The sequence below is a fragment of the Mya arenaria genome, chromosome 3 (assembly GCF_026914265.1).
Source record: "Mya arenaria isolate MELC-2E11 chromosome 3, ASM2691426v1".
NCBI classification, from domain to species: domain Eukaryota; kingdom Metazoa; phylum Mollusca; class Bivalvia; order Myida; family Myidae; genus Mya; species Mya arenaria.
The window spans coordinates 19,648,030-19,672,480 of NC_069124.1; the positions used below are offsets into that span (position 1 = coordinate 19,648,030).

The 24,451-nt window shown below is 33.7% G+C and overlaps 3 protein-coding genes across 8 annotated transcripts in view; all 3 read right to left on the reverse strand.

Moving 5' to 3' along the window:
* Positions 1-2,072: 2,072 nt before the first annotated feature.
* LOC128227834 (uncharacterized) overlaps positions 2,073-24,451 on the reverse strand; it is a 34,367-nt gene continuing 11,988 nt past the window's right edge. For 2 of the 6 annotated variants that reach the window (XM_052938711.1, XM_052938710.1), the window contains exon 2: positions 11,930-13,157. In XM_052938711.1, the coding sequence (XP_052794671.1) occupies positions 12,278-13,150 (873 nt within the window). In that variant the 5' untranslated portion in view covers positions 13,151-13,157 and the 3' untranslated portion in view covers positions 11,930-12,277. Of the gene's footprint in view, positions 2,191-11,929; positions 13,158-13,428; positions 13,834-14,851; positions 14,897-17,101; positions 17,232-24,451 lie in introns of those variants that run through there. The other 4 variants (XR_008259858.1, XM_052938712.1, XM_052938714.1 and 1 more) reach the window with 4 other exon arrangements.
* On the reverse strand, positions 2,116-3,441 carry LOC128227836 (uncharacterized). Its single transcript, XM_052938715.1, has 2 exons — positions 3,267-3,441; positions 2,116-2,995 (listed from the first exon to the last, which is right to left on the reverse strand). Exon 2 carries the CDS (start codon positions 2,986-2,988, stop codon positions 2,116-2,118), a length of 873 nt encoding a protein of 290 aa, XP_052794675.1. The 5' UTR covers positions 2,989-2,995; positions 3,267-3,441.
* Positions 19,867-21,764, reverse strand: LOC128227837 (uncharacterized). The gene is made up of 2 exons (XM_052938716.1): positions 21,700-21,764; positions 19,867-21,100 (listed from the first exon to the last, which is right to left on the reverse strand). Exon 2 carries the CDS (start codon positions 21,091-21,093, stop codon positions 20,224-20,226), a length of 870 nt encoding a protein of 289 aa, XP_052794676.1. The 5' UTR covers positions 21,094-21,100; positions 21,700-21,764; the 3' UTR covers positions 19,867-20,223.

Consider the following 24,451-nt stretch of genomic DNA (forward strand, 5'->3'; position numbering starts at 1 on the left):
TGTTGAACGCTTTTCGAGCCACGTTTGGTGATCACGTGGATCACAAGGGGTGCTTCTTTCATCTCACACAGAACACTTGGAGGTGCATCCAACGCCTTGGGCTTGTAGAGCTGTACAAGAGAGATGATGAAATCAAGTTGTACTGTGGTATGCTCGATGCATTAGCATTTCTCCCAATTGAGGACGTTTCTGAGGGCATGGAATTTCTTAAACAGACTGCACCAGAGGAAATTGAAGATGTGATAGCCTACTTCGACAAGACCTATGTCTCAGGAACATTCCGAAGGATCCAGCAGCAAGATGGCCAGCCAATCAGATTGCGACGCATCCAGCCTCTCTATCCACCAACACTATGGAATGTACACCAAGCAACGCTCACCAACTCTGACCGCACCAACAATCTATGTGAAAGTTGGAATCAACAGTTCCAGAAGCTCCTTGGGTACAATCATCCGACTGTCTGGGTTGCGATTGAGGCCTTCAGGAAGGACCATTCAGTGGTGGAGACTGCACTCTTCAACAACGCCAACGGTGTGCCACCCAAGAAAAGGGTAAAAAAGTCTACCACCGAACTTCAAGAGCGCCTCCAAAACCTATGCACTGACTATGTGGACAGGATTAAGGGGATGGAGGAATTCGAGCAGTCGGACGAACCATTCGATGGAAGGTGTAAACGGTGCTGGCAAAGCAAAGCAACACTTTGAAAGAAGCATAACATACTGAATGGTTGATGTTTGTACATCACTATGTGTCACTTGGTGTTTTCTTGCATGTAAATAAGTCTGTGCTGATGTATGATTTAGAGTGAAGAGTAACATTTTATTAACAGCTTAAATATAGCCTTTTAGATGCAATGTAGACATAATTTGATGTGAACTCCATACAAAATATGATGCTCATTTTAATCTATGTTTACATTGTCCTAATATTTCACTGCAAAGAAACAGTTCATTTACAATTCAATAATTATAGCCCTTGAATGCATTATCGACATAACTCAATGTGAACTTCATACTCATCTTATTTTGTTGATGTTTGACAAATCTACATATCCTTATGTTAATCTTAGTCAGCTGGCTATTATCTGCAGATCTTTATTTTCCACCAGAATATATAGAATATATATAGGGAAAAACAGTATAGATACATAAAGGTACTTATAAATGTTAATAATCAAATTAAAGATATTTATTCATTTAATTGTCTTACACTGTTATCCTTTCAATTCCTTATCCTTGTATGAGTCCTTGTATGAGTCCTTGTCCGAGTTGAGTTGAGCCAGATCAAACACACCGTTCACTTGCTGATTACCAAGTCAATATGCTAATATTCTATCAATATGCTAATATTCTATCCAAATGAAACTCCAAGCTACTTGGTGTTTCGTCAGGAATACGATTTCCAACAAAAAATTGACCCGAAAGCACTAAAGCACTAAAGTAGCCTAATTTATCGAATTAGTGCAGGAAATTAACGTAAAATAGGGTTAAAATGTCTGATCTGGATCTACTCAATAAAATATGACAACATTCTTCAATTGGTTTAAACTTATGGAACAAAATTATATTGAGGGGGGGCTTTTGAACGGGGGGGCTTTTGATAGGGGGGGCTTTTGAACGGGGGGGCTTTTGATAGGGGGGGCTTTTGAACGGGGGGGCTTTTGATAGGGGGGGGGGCTTTTGATAGACACTCGTGGATTATGGTAATGGAAAAAACTGCGAACTGCAAACTAAATAGCAAAATATATAATAAACATAACAAATAGAATGTAGAAATTACAATTAATAGTTAGTTAAGATTTGCAAATAAAATTACAAATATAGTTACAAAGTACAGAATGTATTAAAAAATGAATGTAAAGTTAATTATAAGCATGGACGAGATTCCATTGTAATATATATGAAAGAGAAACTTGATTTAAGTTTTGAAACATATGAAAGTATCTCTTTGGTTATGAAGTTCGTTTGGCTTCTTCTCATTTTTGGCTTACGTGCCTTCCGGTGCCCCCTCTATCGGCGTCAACTGTACCAGTTCTTCACATTCTTCAAAAAATGTGTGATCATATTAGTACACGTCACATCGTTTATATGTTCAAAGTTATTATCCGTTATCTTCCTAATGTTCGCTCACCTCCTTCTTATTTTCGACAGGTGCCTCTGGCGGTGCACCCTCTATCGGCGTACACTGTACCTTCACATGCTGTTTTTTCCAAGAGACGTTTTTACACGTTCCATGGGAGGTTATCACAGCTATAACTTCATCTATCGCGCTCCCTTCTACTGGCCTTGTCTCAATTTTTACAATTCTGTCTTCATCTGTCGCATACTTTTTGTTGTATTCGGCGAATATTGCGTTAAGGTTCGTAATGTAGTACGTCTTCACGATTTTGTCATCTCGTTTTCGTCTTAAAGACACTGGAAGAGTTTTCTTTGGCAATGAGAGGGTGGTAGTTACCGTGAAGTCAAGAATTGAGGGTTGTTCATAAACCAACAACGTCGCACGGGCGCGATTCCAGCGCGGGACTACAATATTTGTGTCAATATTCCAAGTGAGAGTCTTGGAAAACTCTTGGCTTTTGGTTTCCGTCACCGACAAAGACCCATTTACACCACCCCCGAACTTAACAATACCCGCTAGGTCCACTTCCAGATTAGTTTCAGCACCAATAGTGTAGTTCTCCTGCAGCTCAATACTAGTAGTCGCAGTAGTCTCCCTTGATGTTGAAAAGGTGTAATTCTGTTGTGTGTTGGTTTTATTATCGTACTCTGAATAATACAACTCCTCGTTTTTCTGATTCACATTCCCGGTCACAGGTCTCTCTTTACTCTCAGTCCTGTGTGAGAAATCGAGGTATCCCCAGCGTATGTCGAAGTAAAACTTGGATTTTCTGTTGAAGAGTCTCCTTATAAACCCAATATCCTGTTTGAAACAGTCCCATGCGTACTCTTCAATAAACTCCTGAAGATTTACTTGGTATACTTTTGGCATCTTGATTCTGAAATGGATAATAGATAAGTGTACACTCTCACTTAAATGAATACCAATGCTCGAGGTTTTAGTTTAGTTGATTAAAGAATACTTAGTTCACATACACACGGACGGCCATGCCCAGGTACACGCACAAGCACACACACATAAAAATATATACAGTGCAATTAATAACGAAAATACCATTGCTATAACAATATAGGTCAGGAGAAACGACATGTACGTGAACTTGTGTAGCTAGACGTCCATGTAAAGGCTGTAGTAGAGTTAATACTCACATTTACCACGTTCCGTCGTGCTATGACATTGTAAACTTGTACAATGAACACAAACCTGGATGACGTGAAGAAGCCTTAACGTACACGTGCCCGTAGAAGTAATGTTTCGCAATCGTTCTATTGCTCAACAGATGCAAAAGACGAGCGAGAAGAATCATGAACCATTGTCACATATGCTTTATCAATTCTTATTATTTGCAAATATAAACTGAACAGAGAAAGAGGTGTCATAGTGTGTATTTTATAAGGTTGTTGTAACAATTTCTAACACGCACGGAGCTTAAGCCGTATGCTGCTGTTAAAACTATACATACACCATGAACAGCCTACTTCAACGACAGAACATAATCACCTTTCATTTGAGGAGTGAAATCTAAATTTTTCGTCAAATTAACGTTTAATGAACAAGATTAATTCAGTATCAATATAAACAAAATTCGTGTTTGAAATGGGTAAATATGAGCAATCAATCACATTAAAAGACAAACAATGCAAATCATATATGGCAATATGGACAATATTTTCAAATAAATTTTTAATCATTATTACTTTTACTATAATATACGATAATATATTATTTTTAAATAATGAATAAATATTTCAGCTCATAATTAACATAACCATCCAAATTAACAAGCGTGTTCTATTTTAATTATCTTATTTAAACAAGTCAAACAATAATTATCTAATCAAATGTATGACATGACCATAATCAAAAATAAAACTTATATCATCCTTCATATCATCCTTCATAATATGCAATTCGTTCATATACAACTCTTTGTATATCTAGTACATACTTTACCAAGCCCACGTTGTACAATAGATAGATGATAATTACAAAGTCCAAAGTTTTCTAGAACTTGAACAATGTTTTATATACTAAACAATTGAAATAAAAAATATTAAAAGTCGACATAAAAATGTTAAATATGGTAAATGGTTTTTTATGATAATTATTTCTTATAATAATTAAGTCAGTCGTACAATTTATTTGACATTAAAACACTTATACAAGAATACAAAACATCTGTCGTACCCACATAAATATAAACCTTATCTTATTCTAAAACAATGCAGAATAGTTTAGTTCAGAGACATATCGTATAAAAACATGTTACTGTAATACCATAACAAAGGCTTTACTATTTTGATAATATTTTGCATACGTACCGGCCACGACACGTCACTAATTTACAAAAAGTAGTTCCAATTAAGAATTTAACACTTCGAACTTCGCTTGGTTGTAATATGTCTTTCTTAAGTTGTGTGTGTGTTACTTATTATCAGAGCCTATAACATGACACATTAAATAGAGTTTGGTTAGAAAAACAATCTTTATAATTAAATGCAAAAGGTGTCAGAAAGTAAACATTTAATACTGTCGAAACATGTTTGATACTTTATATGTTTCACAATCTCCTACACAGTTATCACCCAAGCAAAGCAGCTGCAAAGGAAGTTATGAATATCGAACATTATGCTTGAGTGTTTGTTTTACAATGTCATTCAAAGTATGAAATCCAGTTTGTTTTCTCGTAGTGATTTACCAATTCGATAACTCATTACAGTAGAGGTTTTTTAACAATAAATAAATACTATGTTTTATGAATTATAAACAATTATGTATTCCGAATACATTTATACTTAATATCAATCATTTCATTGATGATCTTGAAGCATGTCTATTTCTTGGCAACCATTACAATCATAGCAAGGGATAGATCACGGTACAATGGTCTAGTTCAATGGAAATAGACATAACAAGATGAAAGATTCATTCCACATAACACTTTCTTTTACCATTAAACAATAAACATCCAAAAATTTAAAATTGCTCAGATTAATTAAAGTTTGAAGTTTAAACTCTAAAGGTTAGATAGAGAAAAAGAATATTTAAGATTTTAAATGTGAAACAGAAAGTTTTTGTTGTTGTTGTAGGTCGATCGCAACTGCTTGTTGTATTTCAATAGATGGCCACTTGAGAGAGCTACTTGTGAAGTTTCAATTAATTAGACTCAGTAGTTTCAGATGAGATGTATTTAAACAAAAAAAGTCGGCGATTTTAATGTGAAAAGTTTCATTGAATTTTGCCTGATAGTTTCATTAAAACTACTATTAAATAGGCCGGACAGATGGACGGACGAACGCCGTTCGGAGACAGATCCTGATTGCCCACCTTGAGCACTTCGTGCCTAAATGAACCAGGCTGCATGGTTAGCAATGTCGAGTATACAGCAAGCCTTGTATCGATGGGATAATTACACATTTATAAAAAAAATAGGTTACAAATACAGTGGGGTAATAGTATTAATAAATTGTATCAAATAAGAACAAATAGTTTCTTAAACATGGTTTATCTAGGGTTGCCATGTGAGGCATTTACGTATTGTGGTGACAATCTTGCTTAGATCATTCAACTTCAACGCACTTTACTCATACTGTTTGAAAGATAAAACATTAACATTATCACTAGTTTGCAAAATGTAGGTTTATTTTCCTATCATTAACTAAAAGCGGACAATGTAAATGATAGTGATATCTATTGCAAACGTCATTCAAAGTACATTATTGTCATTTTTATCATTTTTATACCAATCCACCTCCCTTTTGCAACTGTTTAATAATTATTACAAAGTAGAAGGTTTACTTAACGTTGGACGAGTTTTTCATTAACATTGACATAAAAGTCTTGAATTCAGTTTTATAAGGTTTGTAATTGTTACATTTTGAGGAGTTGTATACTTACTTTTCCAGCTCTGCATGTATTGGTGTTTTAAAAAAAAATCACCAAATTCAACAAAACATATTAGACCATGGGTAATACTGGTTCTGCGAAATATGATTTAAACCACAGAATCATAATAATTTGCATGTACAGTACAATCCCCATATAGAAACGTTAACACAATAATTGAAATATTTTATTTGTTTTTAATTTGTTCATACCAAAATTTTATTATGTTTTATTAAATCGACCAAGATAAAATATATATAACATGAGGAGTATTTCTCTTTACATTCAGAATATGCTGCATCAAATCAGTATGCACTTTTTCTATCAGCTTCAGATCACCGTATCCCTTTTTTACAGGTACAATGTAGATAAGGTAAGACTGTTATGTCAAATAGTTTCATTATTCATTTGGCTGTCTTAAGGTAGACACACAATTATTATCTTATCATATAGGCAAAATGATGATTATCTGGCTGTCTCTATCACATGTTTTTTTCTCAATTTGTTAAGCGCCTATATTTGATAAAAGCAAATCCAAGTTAATTGAAAGTGTCTATAACTGTTTAGTCTACCACCAAACACTAGAACTTTCAATTAATATCCAATTTCCATTTATAACAATAGTCAACAAAAGTGTACACTAAAATATACATGGTCATGTTCAGTTTTAGTAAATATTACTGTAACAAAAACCTAACACTTATTTTAAATTACATAGTTATAGGCAATAGATAAATAAAAAGTTGACCAAAACAGAACAAAAGTTTATTTCAACTAATGCAATAAGGCATTTCATCAAACAAATATATACAATCAAACAATCCATTTATGCATGTGATCATCGTGACAAGTTAGTGTTTTTAAAAACAATTCAAGTTTAAAAAACCAAGAAAATGTTAAGGTATAGTAATATTGTGAACAATAATGAATTCAAGACGGCTGTATAGCTAGTGTATGAGATACATTATGGGAATGCGTGTGGTCAATGATTACAAGAATGAGTATACAATCAAAGTTTAAACAATATAACTGATGCACAAATTTCTTCTATTATCCGCTGTAACAAGAATTTCCATAACATTACAATGGTTGGTTTTGTTTTACTTCTAACAAGTTGAATACATTTAAACATGCTGGTTTTTACATAAAAACAAAATAAATTTGACCGGAGATTATCGAAACAATAGCATCTTAGAACAAAATAAAATTAATACTCAATTTATTGTGCATTGCATTATATACATTATCCAACATTTTATTTCATGGAAGTCTATTTTGTCCATACCTACCCTTTTCAATATGTGCCCTTATTGGACCCACAATCGAGCAATGAAAAGATATAACCTTTCAGAAATATTGTATTTAAGTTGAACAAATGAAGCTGAGTCCTGCAAGTTCTGTAATTTTATGAATATTATTTCAATTGTGACTTTGTCCGGTTGCATAATTAATCAGTTTTGAAAAAAAAATAAGTAGTTTGTCAAAACAAAATTTAATAACGACAACCATCTTTTATGCTTAGGCGTTGCGTTCCTGTGAACAGCTAATAACTTGAACTGTGTGGTCCTCAAACCTGAAGATCGAAGATGCAGAGGACATGAACCAATGTCCTAACAATATGCTCCTATTGGTCACATCGTTGTTTGCCCATCATGGTCCCAAAATGCTTGGTCAGAGTGGTCCGATGTGTTTTTCCACAAAGGTCCAAGGTTCAACCCACATAGTTCCCATGTTGTGTCATCATCTTAACCCACATAGTTCCCATGTTGTGTCATCATCTTAACCCATATAGAACTCATGCAAACTATTTGCACTTTTTCCGTGGGCCCAACATGATTTATCCACGTGGGGCACGTATAGAAATTTAAATGTACCCATAAGGGCCCATACTTTTTGCAAGCTCGGAACCAGCCTCTATGGTTATGAATATTAGGTTTACAGGAAGCTTTGCATGCCTTCGTTATTGCATGCGTGAATGTAAGTTTATGAATAAACACGAATAATGATTGTAAACACAATGTTGTGCACCAGGAAGAACCAACCGAGAAGTTCATACAAGTCTTTGCGCATAAAATCACCTAATTAAAAAAAAACCTTAAACCTACGTTATTTAAACTTCCGTTTAATTAAATCGCTGTCTTTCGTAAGTGGTTAAACAAATTGTAGATAGTGTTGCAGCATCGTCGGCAACCACGGTTCTTTCTTCCGTTACACTTCATACATACCGTGTTAATGTAGATAGAGTGGCAGCGCCTGTTTATCTGTATACAAGACAAATAAATCAGCATAGCTTACATCAGGGCTTAGTAAAATACTCACTTTGTGTTTCTGTAAGTATATAACACAAATGTATGTGCAAATGTCTGTCTGTACTTATTCCATGATATCAGATCGTTAACTAGCAATCAATCCGCAAATATATCTTTGTATTACACAAAGTTATGGTAACGAAGGTTTGTATGAAGTAACGAAGGTTTCGTTTCATTTCAGGTTATATGGGTTAAAGTACGAAAATGGAAAATCAGGATGCGAATGAGGGTACGCGTGTGCTTTTCTTTTAATTCGATGGAAATAGCACAAGCAAGTACTCGAATTTAGCACCTTAAAGTGGAAAAGACAGTTACTCAATAAAGTTAAAAACAGCCCAAAGAATAATAAAAAGAAAGGTTAATAAAAGCATAATTACATCAGTAACTACCCCATGTTAGCAAACAGAAGACCTAATGTATGAAGCAAGCCCGTTGTCAGATGAGAAGAAAACATTTAAGAAACAAATGTTGCCGGGGAATTAACTACTGAACGAGCTAAGAAGGACACAAGAGAAAAGAATGAAAAGCTGTATCAAAGCCCTGTGCAGACTAGTATTTGGGAAAAGTATGAAGAAGTATATGACTTAAGTTCTTCTTAGGCAGAACACGGGGTTTTGGGGACACATGTATGGAAAAGTGAAAGCAAAATATACCAGTTGTTTTAGCAACTAGGCATAGCAAGGTGAAGAAGTACCGCTCTATTCAAAGAAATGGAATACACAACGTGCAGCCGGGCTAAGAGTATCTCGAGAGAATCAAGGAGGGTGAAAGGCAGCATATTTATGTTTTATCAGACTACTTGAAAAACGTATACGATAAATATAATTCGGTAAACCAAACAATTGATATTCCGTCCACGGATCTTTTTAGATCAAAGCCAAAATACGTCTTTATCAATACTCTTTCACGGTGAAGCTCATGCTTTTGCACGAAACATTTGAGAAGGCAATCCAACAGTAGCAAGTGGTGATGGTTTCAGAAATCAGACAGACACTAAGCCAATGGACAACGCTTGAAATGGAAGAAAGATACAAGAGTCTCAGCATGATGCAGATCAAATCTGTAAATATTGAAGAAAATGGCCGGCGTGTAAACACTGAGTAAGTTCAGAGGGTTGCTGTGACCTTTACCTTGAAGGTAGAACAAATACCTTGTGCACAACACGTTCGCATCCTATGATGGTAATTTCTTGCATTTTTTAAACGCCAACGATGAATGACAAAGATATATGCCAGACACAAACTATCATCAGTAAGGCTTGTATGACACAAGATACTTAGTTCAGAAGGTTGCTGTTGCATTGCCGAAATATAAGGGGAGACGAGTTTTGTGCACGACACGTCCTCATGCTATGATGGTCATTTCTACGAAATATTCGTAATATGCAACTTTGTACGACAAAGATATGGACCTGATTCGAACTATCATCAGAAAGGTTTATGTGACAAAACGTACTAAGGGCAGAAGGTTTCTGTAACCGTAATCTCAAATGTGCGGACACAGGTAATGGGCGTGACACATTTTCGGGTATGATGGTCACTTCTGGCAAATAATTTTTAAATCCAACCTTGTATGACACAGATATGAACTGCACACGAACTACTGTCAGTAATAAACACTATACATTGGGGAAAAGGCATACTAAATTCAGAAGGTTATTGTGACCTCAAAGGTATGAACACAAGTCTCATGTGCGTCAGCATGTCCTCATAATATGGTAGTCACTTCTACCAAATAATTTTAAATTCCGACAATGAATGAGAAAGATGAGGACCACATGGACATTTATCAGTTAGGCTTATCTAGTAAATTATACTAGGTTCATATAGTTGCTATGACATTGATTATGCAGTAAGGGTCAAGATCTTGTTCAAAATACATCCATATGTTATCATAGTCTACGTTTAAAAGTTTACAACGATGTTGTAAATCCAATTGTTTCTTTTAACAAAGTTCTTGACAATCGGCCGATTTATTTACATTCATGTCATTAAATAAGAGTTCTATGTATGCTATATGTTTTATTTTAATCAAGCACACATTTGTGGTAGACAATGCAGTGCATGAAGTATGAACGGACGAATAATAATCAATCATTATATTTACATTAACCCCTTTTCATTACTTTTATTTCTTTTGGCTTAAAATCAATTAAATTATATTGGCGTCTATCTTCGTGTTTTACAAATGCATGACCCAGGTAAGTGAGTGCAAAATCTTATTTATTTTTTAATTTTGAATATACAGATTTGTGTGGTATCTTGTTTTTCTGCATATCTTTGTCTTAAATGTGTTTTAGGGTAACAATAACGGAAGAAAATGAATGAGTAGTTAAAGAAAAAAAGAAGTCGATTGAACACACAAACTCAATAATAACTCAATAATATTAAAGCCTATGAGGTCGATGCGACCCTTGCTAGTCCAAGGACCCATATTTTAATATGAATTCGGGAATGTCATGGAATTGGTTGGCAAGTAACTTTGATTGCTTATATTGTTTTTCTTGTCATATTCTCCTTTATATAGAATTAAGTTTGATAAATGCAGTTACTGAGATATGAGGTAAAGATAGAATATAACAGGTGCATAAGGCTATTGCTTATGAGATTAAAATACATCTGGCGATTTGAAACAAGACATCTTTGCCCTCTTAATAAGTTAGTATGACGATTCATTTTGTATTGAAAGAACTAAACGAGCATGCTTCATAATTATGAGGCTGAGCTTAACCCGATTTGTTAGCTGAACTTATGTCCATATTCTGGTTTTCGACTGGTCAAGATAGCCACACCATAATTTACATTTTCACCTACTGGTAATTTTGTCGTTTAAAGCATATGAAATTAAAGTATGAGCCTCGTCTTCAACTTAATGACATCAAGCATTAAATTGATTCACATCTATCGACCTAGTTGTAACATCTGAGGTCAAGGATTAAGAGAGAGGAACCACCTTCATAACTGTTTCCTGACTAATATCAAGCGAGCATGTGGATATTATTTGTTTATAAATATTTACTAAAACTTTAGCACATGTGTTCGCCGATATTTGATATTTAACAAACTGACCTCTAAGATCCTTTGTTTAGTCAATTAGTTAAATATTTTTCTAGTATTTAAACATGCTTATGTCTGAATCGAATTGATTATATTAGATTACTTTTAGATAAACTGTTGTACGTGTTAGATTTTGACCTACTGGCACCCACACTTCAAAATGAGTCAAATGACTGGCATTAGACAAACGTTTGCCTATGCGTTATTATCTGACCTACTGCCACCTACAAAGCATAATGGGTTATATGGCTGTTATAGTATTCTACCTTCCACACTTGATGATTCTTTAAATGAAAACAAATAACTCTTTTCAGTCGAGTGTTTCTAACTGTGACCTACTGACATCAGCATGGGTCATATGGCTGTAACCAAAGTTGATGATTCAAACAAAGGTATATTGTGTTTGCTTGTTTGTTTTCCGACTGTACAAAAATACCCTGCTTAACATTGGTACTGATATAGAAATAATTGATGTGAAGTACGTGGATTATGGTAATGGAAAAAACTGCGAACTGCAAACTAAATAGCAAAATATATAATAAACATAACAAATAGAATGTAGAAATTACAATTAATAGTTAGTTAAGATTTGCAAATAAAATTACAAATATAGTTACAAAGTACAGAATGTATTAAAATATAAAAGAATGTAAAGTTAATTATAAGCATGGACGAGATTCCATTGTAATATATATGAAAGAGAAACTTGATTTAAGTTTTGAAACATATGAAAGTATCTCTTTGGTTATGAAGTTCGTTTGGCTTCTTCTCATTTTTGGCTTACGTGCCTTCCGGTGCCCCCTCTATCGGCGTCAACTGTACCAGTTCTTCACATTCTTCAAAAAATGTGTGATCATATTAGTACACGTCACATCGTTTATATGTTCAAAGTTATTATCCGTTATCTTCCTAATGTTCGCTCACCTCCTTCTTATTTTCGACAGGTGCCTCTGGCGGTGCACCCTCTATCGGCGTACACTGTACCTTCACATGCTGTTTTTTCCAAGAGACGTTTTTACACGTTCCATGGGAGGTTATCACAGCTATAACTTCATCTATCGCGCTCCCTTCTACTGGCCTTGTCTCAATTTTTACAATTCTGTCTTCATCTGTCGCATACTTTTTGTTGTATTCGGCGAATATTGCGTTAAGGTTCGTAATGTAGTACGTCTTCACGATTTTGTCATCTCGTTTTCGTCTTAAAGACACTGGAAGAGTTTTCTTTGGCAATGAGAGGGTGGTAGTTACCGTGAAGTCAAGAATTGAGGGTTGTTCATAAACCAACAACGTCGCACGGGCGCGATTCCAGCGCGGGACTACAATATTTGTGTCAATATTCCAAGTGAGAGTCTTGGAAAACTCTTGGCTTTTGGTTTCAGTCACCGACAAAGACCCATTTACACCACCCCCGAACTTAACAATACCCGCTAGGTCCACTTCCAGATTAGTTTCAGCACCAATAGTGTAGTTCTCCTGCAGCTCAATACTAGTAGTCGCAGTAGTCTCCCTTGATGTTGAAAAGGTGTAATTCTGTTGTGTGCTGGTTTTATTATCGTACTCTGAATAATACAACTCCTCGTTTTTCTGATTCACATTCCCGGTCACAGGTCTCTCTTTACTCTCAGTCCTGTGTGAGAAATCGAGGTATCCCCAGCGTATGTCGAAGTAAAACTTGGATTTTCTGTTGAAGAGTCTCCTTATAAACCCAATATCCTGTTTGAAACAGTCCCATGCGTACTCTTCAATAAACTCCTGAAGATTTACTTGGTATACTTTTGGCATCTTGATTCTGAAATGGATAATAGATAAGTGTACACTCTCACTTAAATGAATACCAATGCTCGAGGTTTTAGTTTAGTTGATTAAAGAATACTTAGTTCACATACACACGGACGGCCATGCCCAGGTACACGCACAAGCACACACACATAAAAATATATACAGTGCAATTAATAACGAAAATACCATTGCTATAACAATATAGGTCAGGAGAAACGACATGTACGTGAACTTGTGTAGCTAGACGTCCATGTAAAGGCTGTAGTAGAGTTAATACTCACATTTACCACGTTCCGTCGTGCTATGACATTGTAAACTTGTACAATGAACACAAACCTGGATGACGTGAAGAAGCCTTAACGTACACGTGCCCGTAGAAGTAATGTTTCGCAATCGTTCTATTGCTCAACAGATGCAAAAGACGAGCGAGAAGAATCATGAACCATTGTCACATATGCTTTATCAATTCTTATTATTTGCAAATATAAACTGAACAGAGAAAGAGGTGTCATAGTGTGTATTTTATAAGGTTGTTGTAACAATTTCTAACACGCACGGAGCTTAAGCCGTATGCTGCTATTAAAACTATACATACACCATGAACAGCCTACTTCAACGACAGAACATAATCACCTTTCATTTGAGGAGTGAAATCTAAATTTTTCGTCAAATTAACGTTTAATGAACAAGATTAATTCAGTATCAATATAAACAAAATTCGTGTTTGAAATGGGTAAATATGAGCAATCAATCACATTAAAAGACAAACAATGCAAATCATATATGGCAATATGGACAATATTTTCAAATAAATTTTTAATCATTATTACTTTTACTATAATATACGATAATATATTATTTTTAAATAATGAATAAATATTTCAGCTCATAATTAACATAACCATCCAAATTAACAAGCGTGTTCTATTTTAATTATCTTATTTAAACAAGTCAAACAATAATTATCTAATCAAATGTATGACATGACCATAATCAAAAATAAAACTTATATCATCCTTCATATCATCCTTCATAATATGCAATTCGTTCATATCCAACTCTTTGTATATCTAGTACATACTTTACCAAGCCCACGTTGTACAATAGATAGATGATAATTACAAAGTCCAAAGTTTTCTAGAACTTGAACAATGTTTTATATACTAAACAATTGAAATAAAAAATATTAAAAGCCGACATAAAAATGTTAAATATGGTAAATTGTGTTTTATGATAATTATTTCTTATAATAATTAAGTCAGTCGTACAATTTATTTGACATTAAAACACTTATTAAGAATACAAAACACATCTGTCGTACCCACATAAATATAAACCTTATCTTATTCTATAACAATGCAGAATAGTTTAGTTCAGAGACATATCGTATAAAAAACATGTTACTGTTAATATCTATACCATAACACAGGCTTTACTATTTTGATAATATTTTGCATACGTACCGGCCACGACACGTCACTAATTTACAAAAAGTAGTTCCAATTAAGAATTTAACACTTCGAACTTCGCTTGGTTGTAATATGGTCTTTCTTAAGTTGTGTGTGTGTTACTTATTATCAGAGCCTATAACATGACACATCAAATAGAGTTTGGTTAGAAAAACAATCTTTATAATTAAATGCAAAAGGTGTCAGAAAGTAAACATTTAATACTGTCGAAACATGTTTGATACTTTACACTTACAAGTTTCATAGCCGGCCATATGTTATGTTAATGGCGCACTTTCATGCTTTGACCGATGAGTGTAATCTTATCAGTACAAAGACATTGCGTGTAAGGTCAAGATTTTTATCTGCAATTAAGTTCGTGTCGCATTTTTTTACTATTCAAATCCTCCTTAAGCATTTTGATATGGATATAAAAATTGAACTATAAAAAGAAACAAAAAACTGCTTTTAAAAACTGGTCAGAATATTCCATTGCATGCCTGCAATTAAGTAGATGTAAATTCACCAATAAACAGTGTTTACACAGTTTTGTTTACCAATAGAAACCAACCGAGTAGATCTCTGGGAATTATTCATAATATTACAATTAAGTTAGCAAAATATATTCGATGGGGACAACGATTATTACGAAAAATGTACTCGGTTATGTTCAGATTCATCGTATAAGAATAAGTTTGTGTTTGTACCATAACAAAGGCTTTACTATTTTCGTGTTTTGATTAAATAAACTGATACACATAGTATATAATATTTATGTATGCTTTCAACTGTAGAAAAATTGATTAAATTTATTGACAGTATGACTATCAATACTTTTACGTTTAACAAAAGCCTTGACTTTATTACAGAAAAGAGAGTGCTCCTTATTTATCTTCAATGAAATAAACATGCTGCTTTATCATTGCTTAAGGAATTATTTAGAGATACTGATAAAAATATACTGATTAAAAACCAGATATTAACCTTTAATTTATGAAAGGAGAACTGATCTGATATCTTATTGTGAGTTGTAAATGGTAAATAATTTTGATTTGTTTTACACCCATATCCATTTCGTATTATCTATGAAATATTCCGGCTAAATTTTGCTCAAGCAAATGAAATTTTTGGATTAGTTAGGATATTATTAATTTGGCTGAAACTGTATAATTCAACAATTTAGAGAAATTGATATACTATTTGAGTGTTAAAACAAAACCATTTGATCAATAAGAATGCATGTTTTTTATATATGTTTACTTGTTTTGAAACAATACCAGTCTGACCTTCATGGTAAAAAGAGTATTGTTGTTGTTTGTCTGAATATTTTACAGTTGTAAAAGCTTAACAAATATAGGTTATATATTTTAATTCTAAATGTAATAAGCAAATATACAGCCATTGTTAAGTAAAACATCATTTATTTTATTGTATGTTTCATTTAATTTCAGTTAAGGTTTCATATTTTTCATGCCTCCTGCTTAATAAAATATATATGACTAGTGATACATTTACAAAAAACAGAACACGTTGAAACTCTCTGCAACAACAAGTTTTGCTGTAAGGCAAATATCATTCTAGCTGATATTAAACCCCAAATAGCCACAACTTACCCTTTTTGTTTACCTGCAAGTCAAATTGCTGTTAAACTTTATGAATGAAACTGATTGTGCAAATTGTACGCCAATCTTAATAATTGCTTGACACTTCTGCTTGGCTTTTTACTCTTAGGCTAGTGTTTTTTACTCAGTCTATGATATTCTTTGATTATGCGCAATATGTTCTTTACCTAAACATATGTGTCAACACAAGCCATTTGTACGTACTTGAATAGTGGAATAATTATGCCCTATCAATCTCGTAAAAACGAAAAAGATCTCCAGATTTAGATATTTTCAACAACTATTCACTTTCATAGCAGTATAAAAAAAAGTCAGCAAATAAAGCATAACGAATCGATTTTTTGATAATATCAACTTTCTTACATTCAAAAATCATGTTTTTTTTCTGTCCAAAACTCTATTTACAATCAACCAATATTAATAAAAAGGGTGCAAATGTCAAATGCTAAATATCCCTAATTGTATTGTTTTGGGCATATAACAAAATTACATCTACATGGATTCTGTCAGTTACAAATCAATTGTCTATTTAAAAATTTAAGTGTAAAATAAGATTTTTATTATTCATACTGACAGTTTTGAGTGAACAGTGAAATATCATCCTTTTTATTCACACACGCACACACGCACGCACGCACACACACACACATTTACGCACACACACACACACACACACACACACGCACACGCACACGCATACGCGCATACACACACACACACACACACACACACACACACACACATGTATATTCGTGCACGCACCCACGCAAGCACACATACGTGCGCGCGCGCAAACACTCATTTTTATATACTGACATCATTTTATTAGACCAGTTTAACTACGGGAATATAAGTCTTGAAATTAAATACTATATTATATCTACCTGAGTCAGCCCCTTCCTGTCATCTAATCCTTATTATTCGAAGCTGCTAGCACTATCCATGTAAAAACCAACTTGCCCTTGCGGATATTTTTTTATGAATACATGGACAATGATCAGGACATTTAATTTGTAAACACGGCACTTATATTCATTTATATTCCGCATCACCATTAATCAACATAAATATCCGGTCACACAACTAAAGTCCATATCACTTTTATCATTTACCGCTTTTACAATTGAAGCTTTTTCACGATATCACATAAAATTATTGTATTCATTTACTTCTTTTCCCATATTGAATAAATATCCGATCATAAAAATAACTTTGATAAAGAGCAAGCCTAAATCAACTTGATCTCTAGTACTAACAGGGACATAAATGTCAGGTGTGTCCACGTTTTCTGGTTCAATGTTTGGGGTACAAAGCATTCTCGATTCGATGAGTATACACATTGTTTTCAATACAGTCAAATCTCGTTGGCTCGATATCCTCGTTGGCTCGAACCAAATTAAAAGGACCGATTTTTATTTACTCTTTGTTCATATAAATTTCGATCGGATGGCTAGATATCTTGAGAGTCGATATTTCTCCACGCTCGAAGTCGTTTTCGCGGTCACAAACAAGAATTTCACACTTTGATTTGGTTGCTTGGGTCGATGTCATTTTCGCGGGTTCAGTTAAGAATCTCACGCCCTGATTTGTTTGATTGGCTTCATTAAGCACAAGGCGCTAATCGATTAAAATTGCTTGACTGATATTATAATTATTATCGAATTTAATGGTTTAACAGTTTAATTAAACATGCCATCACTTTAAGTTATGTCTCTAATTGTTATCCATCCCTAAATTACTATGCATTTTGATATAACTTTTAAGCTATGTTTGTGTTACCCACTGTTTACAATTGCTTGTTTTCGCATAAATGTATTTTTATTATAAATAAAAAATAAAATGATATTTTCTAATAATCGAATAAGTCATATTACGAAATTTAGGGTGCGTAACTATGCCCAATAAATACTCTTCCTTCTCTTGCGGAGATAGCGTAGCCAATAACAGACAAGGTAAATAAGACTTTATGTTACAAATGAAAAAATAACATTCTGTAAGCAATCCCGCTTGGCCCGATATTCTCGAGGCTCGAAGTACTTTGGTCTTTCCATAGAATATCGAGCCATCGAGTTTCGACTGTATGTTAAAACGATGATGTATAGGAAACGACCTTGTGCACCGAATGAAAAGCAATTGCTCGTTTACGATGCTGCTTGTTTTAGATGAAAATCATGTTTGATTATAATAGCTCGTAAAAACAATGCACGTTCTTACTAGGCTTACCGACTTATTCAATGCACAATTTTTCAAAACTACCATTAATACCGTTTTCTGTTCGAGTAAATTTCATCTCACACCTTGGTTTAGTCAACAAAGGGTATTCATATCGTTTTCCGAGTGCAGAACGCCAGTTTTAAAGTTAAATCGTCACATTGAGAAAATGCTTACTGATTCATTCTGTATATTAATAAGATCCAGATTCATCCAAATTCCTTTAAATCTATTACACATTAAACAAAAATGATAAAAAGCGTCGATTGTTTAATACCCTAATCCATGTATGTGTATTATAATAAGTATATGAAGGGTGATTTTGATAAGTACATGTACTTCAAAACTCTTCTTAACGTAAAATTGTCACTACATTTTCACGGTTTTATATAATAAGTGAGACATGGTTAAATCTTTAATTGAAATACTGGTAAATGAAGTTGTGACGAACAACATTTACTACGGAATTATCGGTATACATATGTTGAGACCAACAATTTGGTTTCGTAATGGTCAGGAGTGCCCCACCATAATTTACATTTACACTTTCTATTGTTGTTGGTGTTTTATTTAGTTTAACTATGACCTTCATCTTCGCCGTTATACATCAATTAACGTGATTTAATATCACAATATCACAATTCACAGTCTTCCGACTTAATTGTACGCTTTGAGGTCAAGGGCTGAGTGTGAGGACCATTTCTGTTTCCAGACCATTTCAAGTGAATATGAACTTTGAGTTACCAGGGATCATCGTTGACATTTGACAAACGATTACACCATGCCAACGCCAATGTACGTTTTGTTTGTTTTGATAAACTTATTAGACAAACGTTTGTATGTGGTGACATTTGATCTACTGACAACTACATTTCAAATGGGGTCATAATCATGACTGTCATTAAAAAAACGTACGCCAATATTTTGACATTTGACCTACTGACATCTAAATTTTAAAATGGGTCATTATTATGAATATCATTAGACAAACGTTTGTATATATTGACATTTGACCTACCGACAACTACATTTCAAAAGGGGTCATAATTATGACTGTCATTAGACAAACGTTTGCCAGTATGTTGACATTTGACCTACTGACACCTACACATCAATATTCGTCAGTTGACTGTTACTGGTATTCTACCTATCATGTTTGCGGATTCTTAAAATGTAAAAAAGATCTTCCGTTTTGGAGCGTGCCATTCTATACATAAAATCTCATCGACATTGAAACTGATATATACCTTTCGGTATAGAAATAACTTATGCGAAGAAGTTAGGTTAAAGTGATGGAATAAGAAGCTTTGATAACCTTTCATTTCATGACTACATAGCAAAATATATTATAAATCATAATATTAATAAGTATTTAAATATGTGCCAATCAAATACAAGTATTATAGTAACGACGAATTTAATGTGTTCAAATAAAAAAAATGTGCAGTTCTGAAATAATCTTTAATTGCTCTGAATGCCAAAATGTTGATGATAGACATTTAAAAAGATATTTGTAAGAAAAACTTCTAGCAGTGAAACATTGCACGTGTCTAAACAATAACAGTAAGGAACTGTTATATGTATCTGCCGATTCGCCTCTACAACATAAATTCTCTTGTTATCCTGTTTCTTCGGCTATGATTAAACTAATAGCGTCTATGATCATATTTATTTTAAATTTTATCAAACTGTTTCCAGAAAATTTCACACATTTTTATCAAACTTTCTGCTATCAATAATGTGTGATCATATAACTTTCAGTCACTGTCACACACGGGGTCACAGTTATTCACCATCATCTTCTGACCGTCGCTCGGCTTCTTTTCATTTTTGGAGGGCCTTCTATCGGTGTAAACTGTACCTGAACATGCTGTTTTTTCCAAGAGACGTTTTTACACGTGCCACGGGAGGTAATCACAGCTATAACTTCATCTATCGAACTCCCTTCAAACGGCCTTGTTTCAATTTTTACAATTCTGTGTTTATCGTTCTCATACTTCTTGTTGTATTCGGCGAAAATTACGCTCAGGTTCGTGATGTAGTACGTTTTCAAGATTTTTTCATCTCGTTTTCGTCTTAAAGACACTGGAAGAGTTTTCTTTGGCAATGAGAGGGTCGTAGTTACCGTGAAGTCAAGTATTGATGGTTCTTCATGAACACACAGCGTCGCAAGGGCGCGATTCGAGCGAGGGACCACAACATTTGTATCGATTTTCCAAGTGAGAGTCTCGGTAAACTCTTGGCCTTTTGTTTTAGTCACCGACAAAGACCCATTCACTCCACCCCCAAATTTAACAATACCCGCTAAGTCCACCTCCAGATTAGTTTCAGCACCAATAGTGTAGTTCTCCTGCAGCTCAATCCTAGTAGTCGCAGAAGTCTCCCTTGATGTTGAAAACGTGTAGCTCTGTTTTGTGGTGGTTTTATTCTCGTATTCCGAATGATACAACTCCACGTTTTTCTGATACATGTCTACGGGCAACGGTCTTTTTGTGCTCTCAGTCTTGTGTGAGAAATCGAGGTATCCCCAGCTTATATCGAAGTAAAACTTGGATTTTCTGTTAAAGATACCCCTTGTAAATCCCATATTGTCTTGAAAACAGCTCCATGCATAGTCTTCAATAAGCTCCTTCAGGTTTATTTGGTATATATTATCCTCTGACATATTGATTCTGAAATTGATAATAGAAATATAAAGATTATGAAAAAGATAGAGTTAAAACACAGAAACCGAAAACGGATACCAGCACACGTCGACCTTCTCAGTTGATAAGGGAATACTTTTGTCACCCACACACTGCTAACAACAACTACACCATAGATATGACAATATTATGCAGGATGTAAGACACGACGTGTTCTCGTTCTTGTATGTGTAGGTTAACGTACATGTAAAAGCTGTAGTTGAGTTTAAAGGCCGACTGAGAAAGTTAACTACAAACTTGTACTGATATGCTTGCTGATACTCGCATGCATGTTAAGTGTAACTTTCCGTTGTGCTATCGTACATGCCATTTTATTGTTCAATGCACACACCCAAGGATGTTGTAGTGCACAAAAAGATGCATACACGCACCCGTACAAGTAGTGTTTGGCAACCTTTTTTATGGACTAGACTGTTGCAAACAGACGAGCTAATGAAGCTGTAGCGGCTGTACGAAACATTGACTCAAATTCGAAAATTTTTTTGGAAATGTATCAATAAAAATGTTTAAATAAAGTTAAATCATTAATTAATCTAGGATTGTATCATTAACTAAAATATACTTACAATATATTCCTCCAAATTATTGCATGTATATATACTGTACAGTATGTCCCTTCCACTAGCCGTATTACAAAAGCAAAACACTTTTATAAGCGAGCATAAAAACTTGTCAAACAATAGTTATCTTAACAAATAATTGAATTGAATTAACAATGAAGCTTATATCATTCTCCATAACATGTGATTCGCTCACATCTATAATTATACATATATCCTGAGTCGCTCACCTGAGATATGTGGTTAAAACACTGCTTATAAGCATTGGTTTTGTATTACTCCCAATTGACATGTAGAAGGTCATAAGTCTGAGCCATTTATAATTGATATTGTTAATGATATAGCTTTACTTAGAGACACCATTTCATAAATTGCAGAAGAATGCTGTTGATATTTTCCACTTTGAATGATTAAATGTGATAGTTGGTGTGTTTAAAAAAATGTATTATTTGATTATTATCGACCTCTAAGTTTATAATGGCCATGAATAGTGAAAAAATTGATTTCAAATACCAACTTTTCCCTGAACAGCTAAATGTTACACGGTACCATTAATAACCTGTATGTTTCTCAATCGCCTACGCAATAATCACCCAAGGAAAGCAGCTGCAAAGGAAGTTATCAAAATCTAACATCATGCTTGATTGTTTGTTTTGCAATGCCATTCAAAGAATTCAAACCAGTTTGTTTCCTCGTAGTCATTTTTTTCCAATGTAATTGCTCATTACAGTAGAGGTTTTTCACAAAAGTAAATACAATTTTTAAACATTATCAACAATTGTAATGTATTCCGAATACTCAATTACTTAATATGTATCACCTCATTGATGGTCTAGATGCATGTTGTTTTTCTTCTATTTTCAGCGCGCCGACTTGATGCTATACGTCAACTTATTTCTACTTTACAGGTTTTGTCAGTCTATACCTTTCCATTTTGTGGTTATAAATAAGTCTATAAGGGATTGATAGTGGTTAATGCAACCATTACAATTATTGCAAGAGATAAACAACAGTACAATATTCTTGTTTAATGGAAATAGAAATAACAAAATGTAGTTATCATACGCGTCTTTCAAAGTATACACTTGCCATTTTTTATTATTATTGTTTTACCAATCCATCATCCTTTTTAAAATTGGTAGATGATAATTACAGTATAAGTATAAAGGTTGCATTTACATAACAGTCTTTGAATTTAAATTCAGTTTTGTAACTTCTATAATTTTTACATTTTGAGGAGTTGTATACATTTTATTCAAGCTCTACATGTATTTATGTTTTAAAGAAATTTCACCTAATTCAATAAGACATTTTAGACCTTTGGTAATACTGGTTCTGCCAAATATAACTCAAACAACAATAATTATACGATCAAAGCTTAAACAATATCATCGATTAACATGTTTCTTCTTTCATTCGCTATAGCAAGAATTTACATAAATTTACAATAGTTAGTTTGTTTTACTACTTATAAGTTGAAAATATTTAATCATGCTGGGTTTTACATCAATAAAAAATGAGCCGGAGAGCATCGCAAACATTACATCTTAGAACATAATGAAATGCATCGTCAATTTCTTGTGCATTGCATGATATACATAATACTTTATTTTATTTCTTGTACCTACCCGTTTCAATACGTATCATGTGGGCTGATACACGATACTGAGTAATGTGTTTTCTACTATTTGTTGTCATATAAGGTATTAAAATATTCATCCATATAAAACGTACTATGCAAATGCTAGTATATACTACTACATTTTGCACAGCATGCAACATCAGAACGCCACTTATGTCAATAAAATTTTGTTTTTAAACTGGAGTAAAGATTGTTATATTATAAATACCCGGATTAATCCAAACGTCTAAATATTTATTCTCCTCATGTTAACATTTAACGTTCGATGCCACAGTTGAGTAAACTTCCAATGTTGAACTTGCATATTACACATTCTTAGTCAGATAAATATTACACTATTTAATAAAATAATTAAATTATATGCTACACAAATCATTCAAACGATTGAGATATATATATTAAACAGGTAGAAGCCAATTTTTAATATTTTACGAAGGTTGTCTTTTTTGATATTTCACAGTGGGGCATTCAAAGAAGGAAAATTGCTTCCTTTGCAGTTTTATTTCAAACGAGATAGGTATTAATATTTCATTGTTTTTATGAAAACTTGCCATTTACAAGTTCAATCGATACAAGCACACATATATTATATATCAACAATAATACAAGTTAAAGAAGGGTTGTGTTGAAAGACATATCGTATAAATGAATGTTTTGTTTGACCTATATACCATACAAAGGCTTTGCTATTATGGTAAATCAAACCGAGAAGAAAATCTCTGCAATTACTAACGTACTTATATTTCCGTTTTTGATAAATGAACTTTTAACCTCTTTCGATTTTAAATGAAGCAAAGCACATTAAACAAACATACAGACAAAATATCAACTTACAACTGCATTTTGATAATGATCAAACAGAGGGCTTCAATAGCGGATTTTAGCAAATCGTTCGTTCAAAGATAATGTTATATGTATTAATTTTCTAGAGAAAATGACTTTAAGAACTAAAATATCATTAATTTACTAAATATCCATCAATTCTTACCCAGCCCAACAAGCAAGCACAACTTGGAGCCATATGGGCTATACAATGGCAAGCTCTGTATTGGAAACCGATGTGAGAACCATCTGGGACCCATATTTGCAAGTTGTGCCGTTATTAAATCCACATGG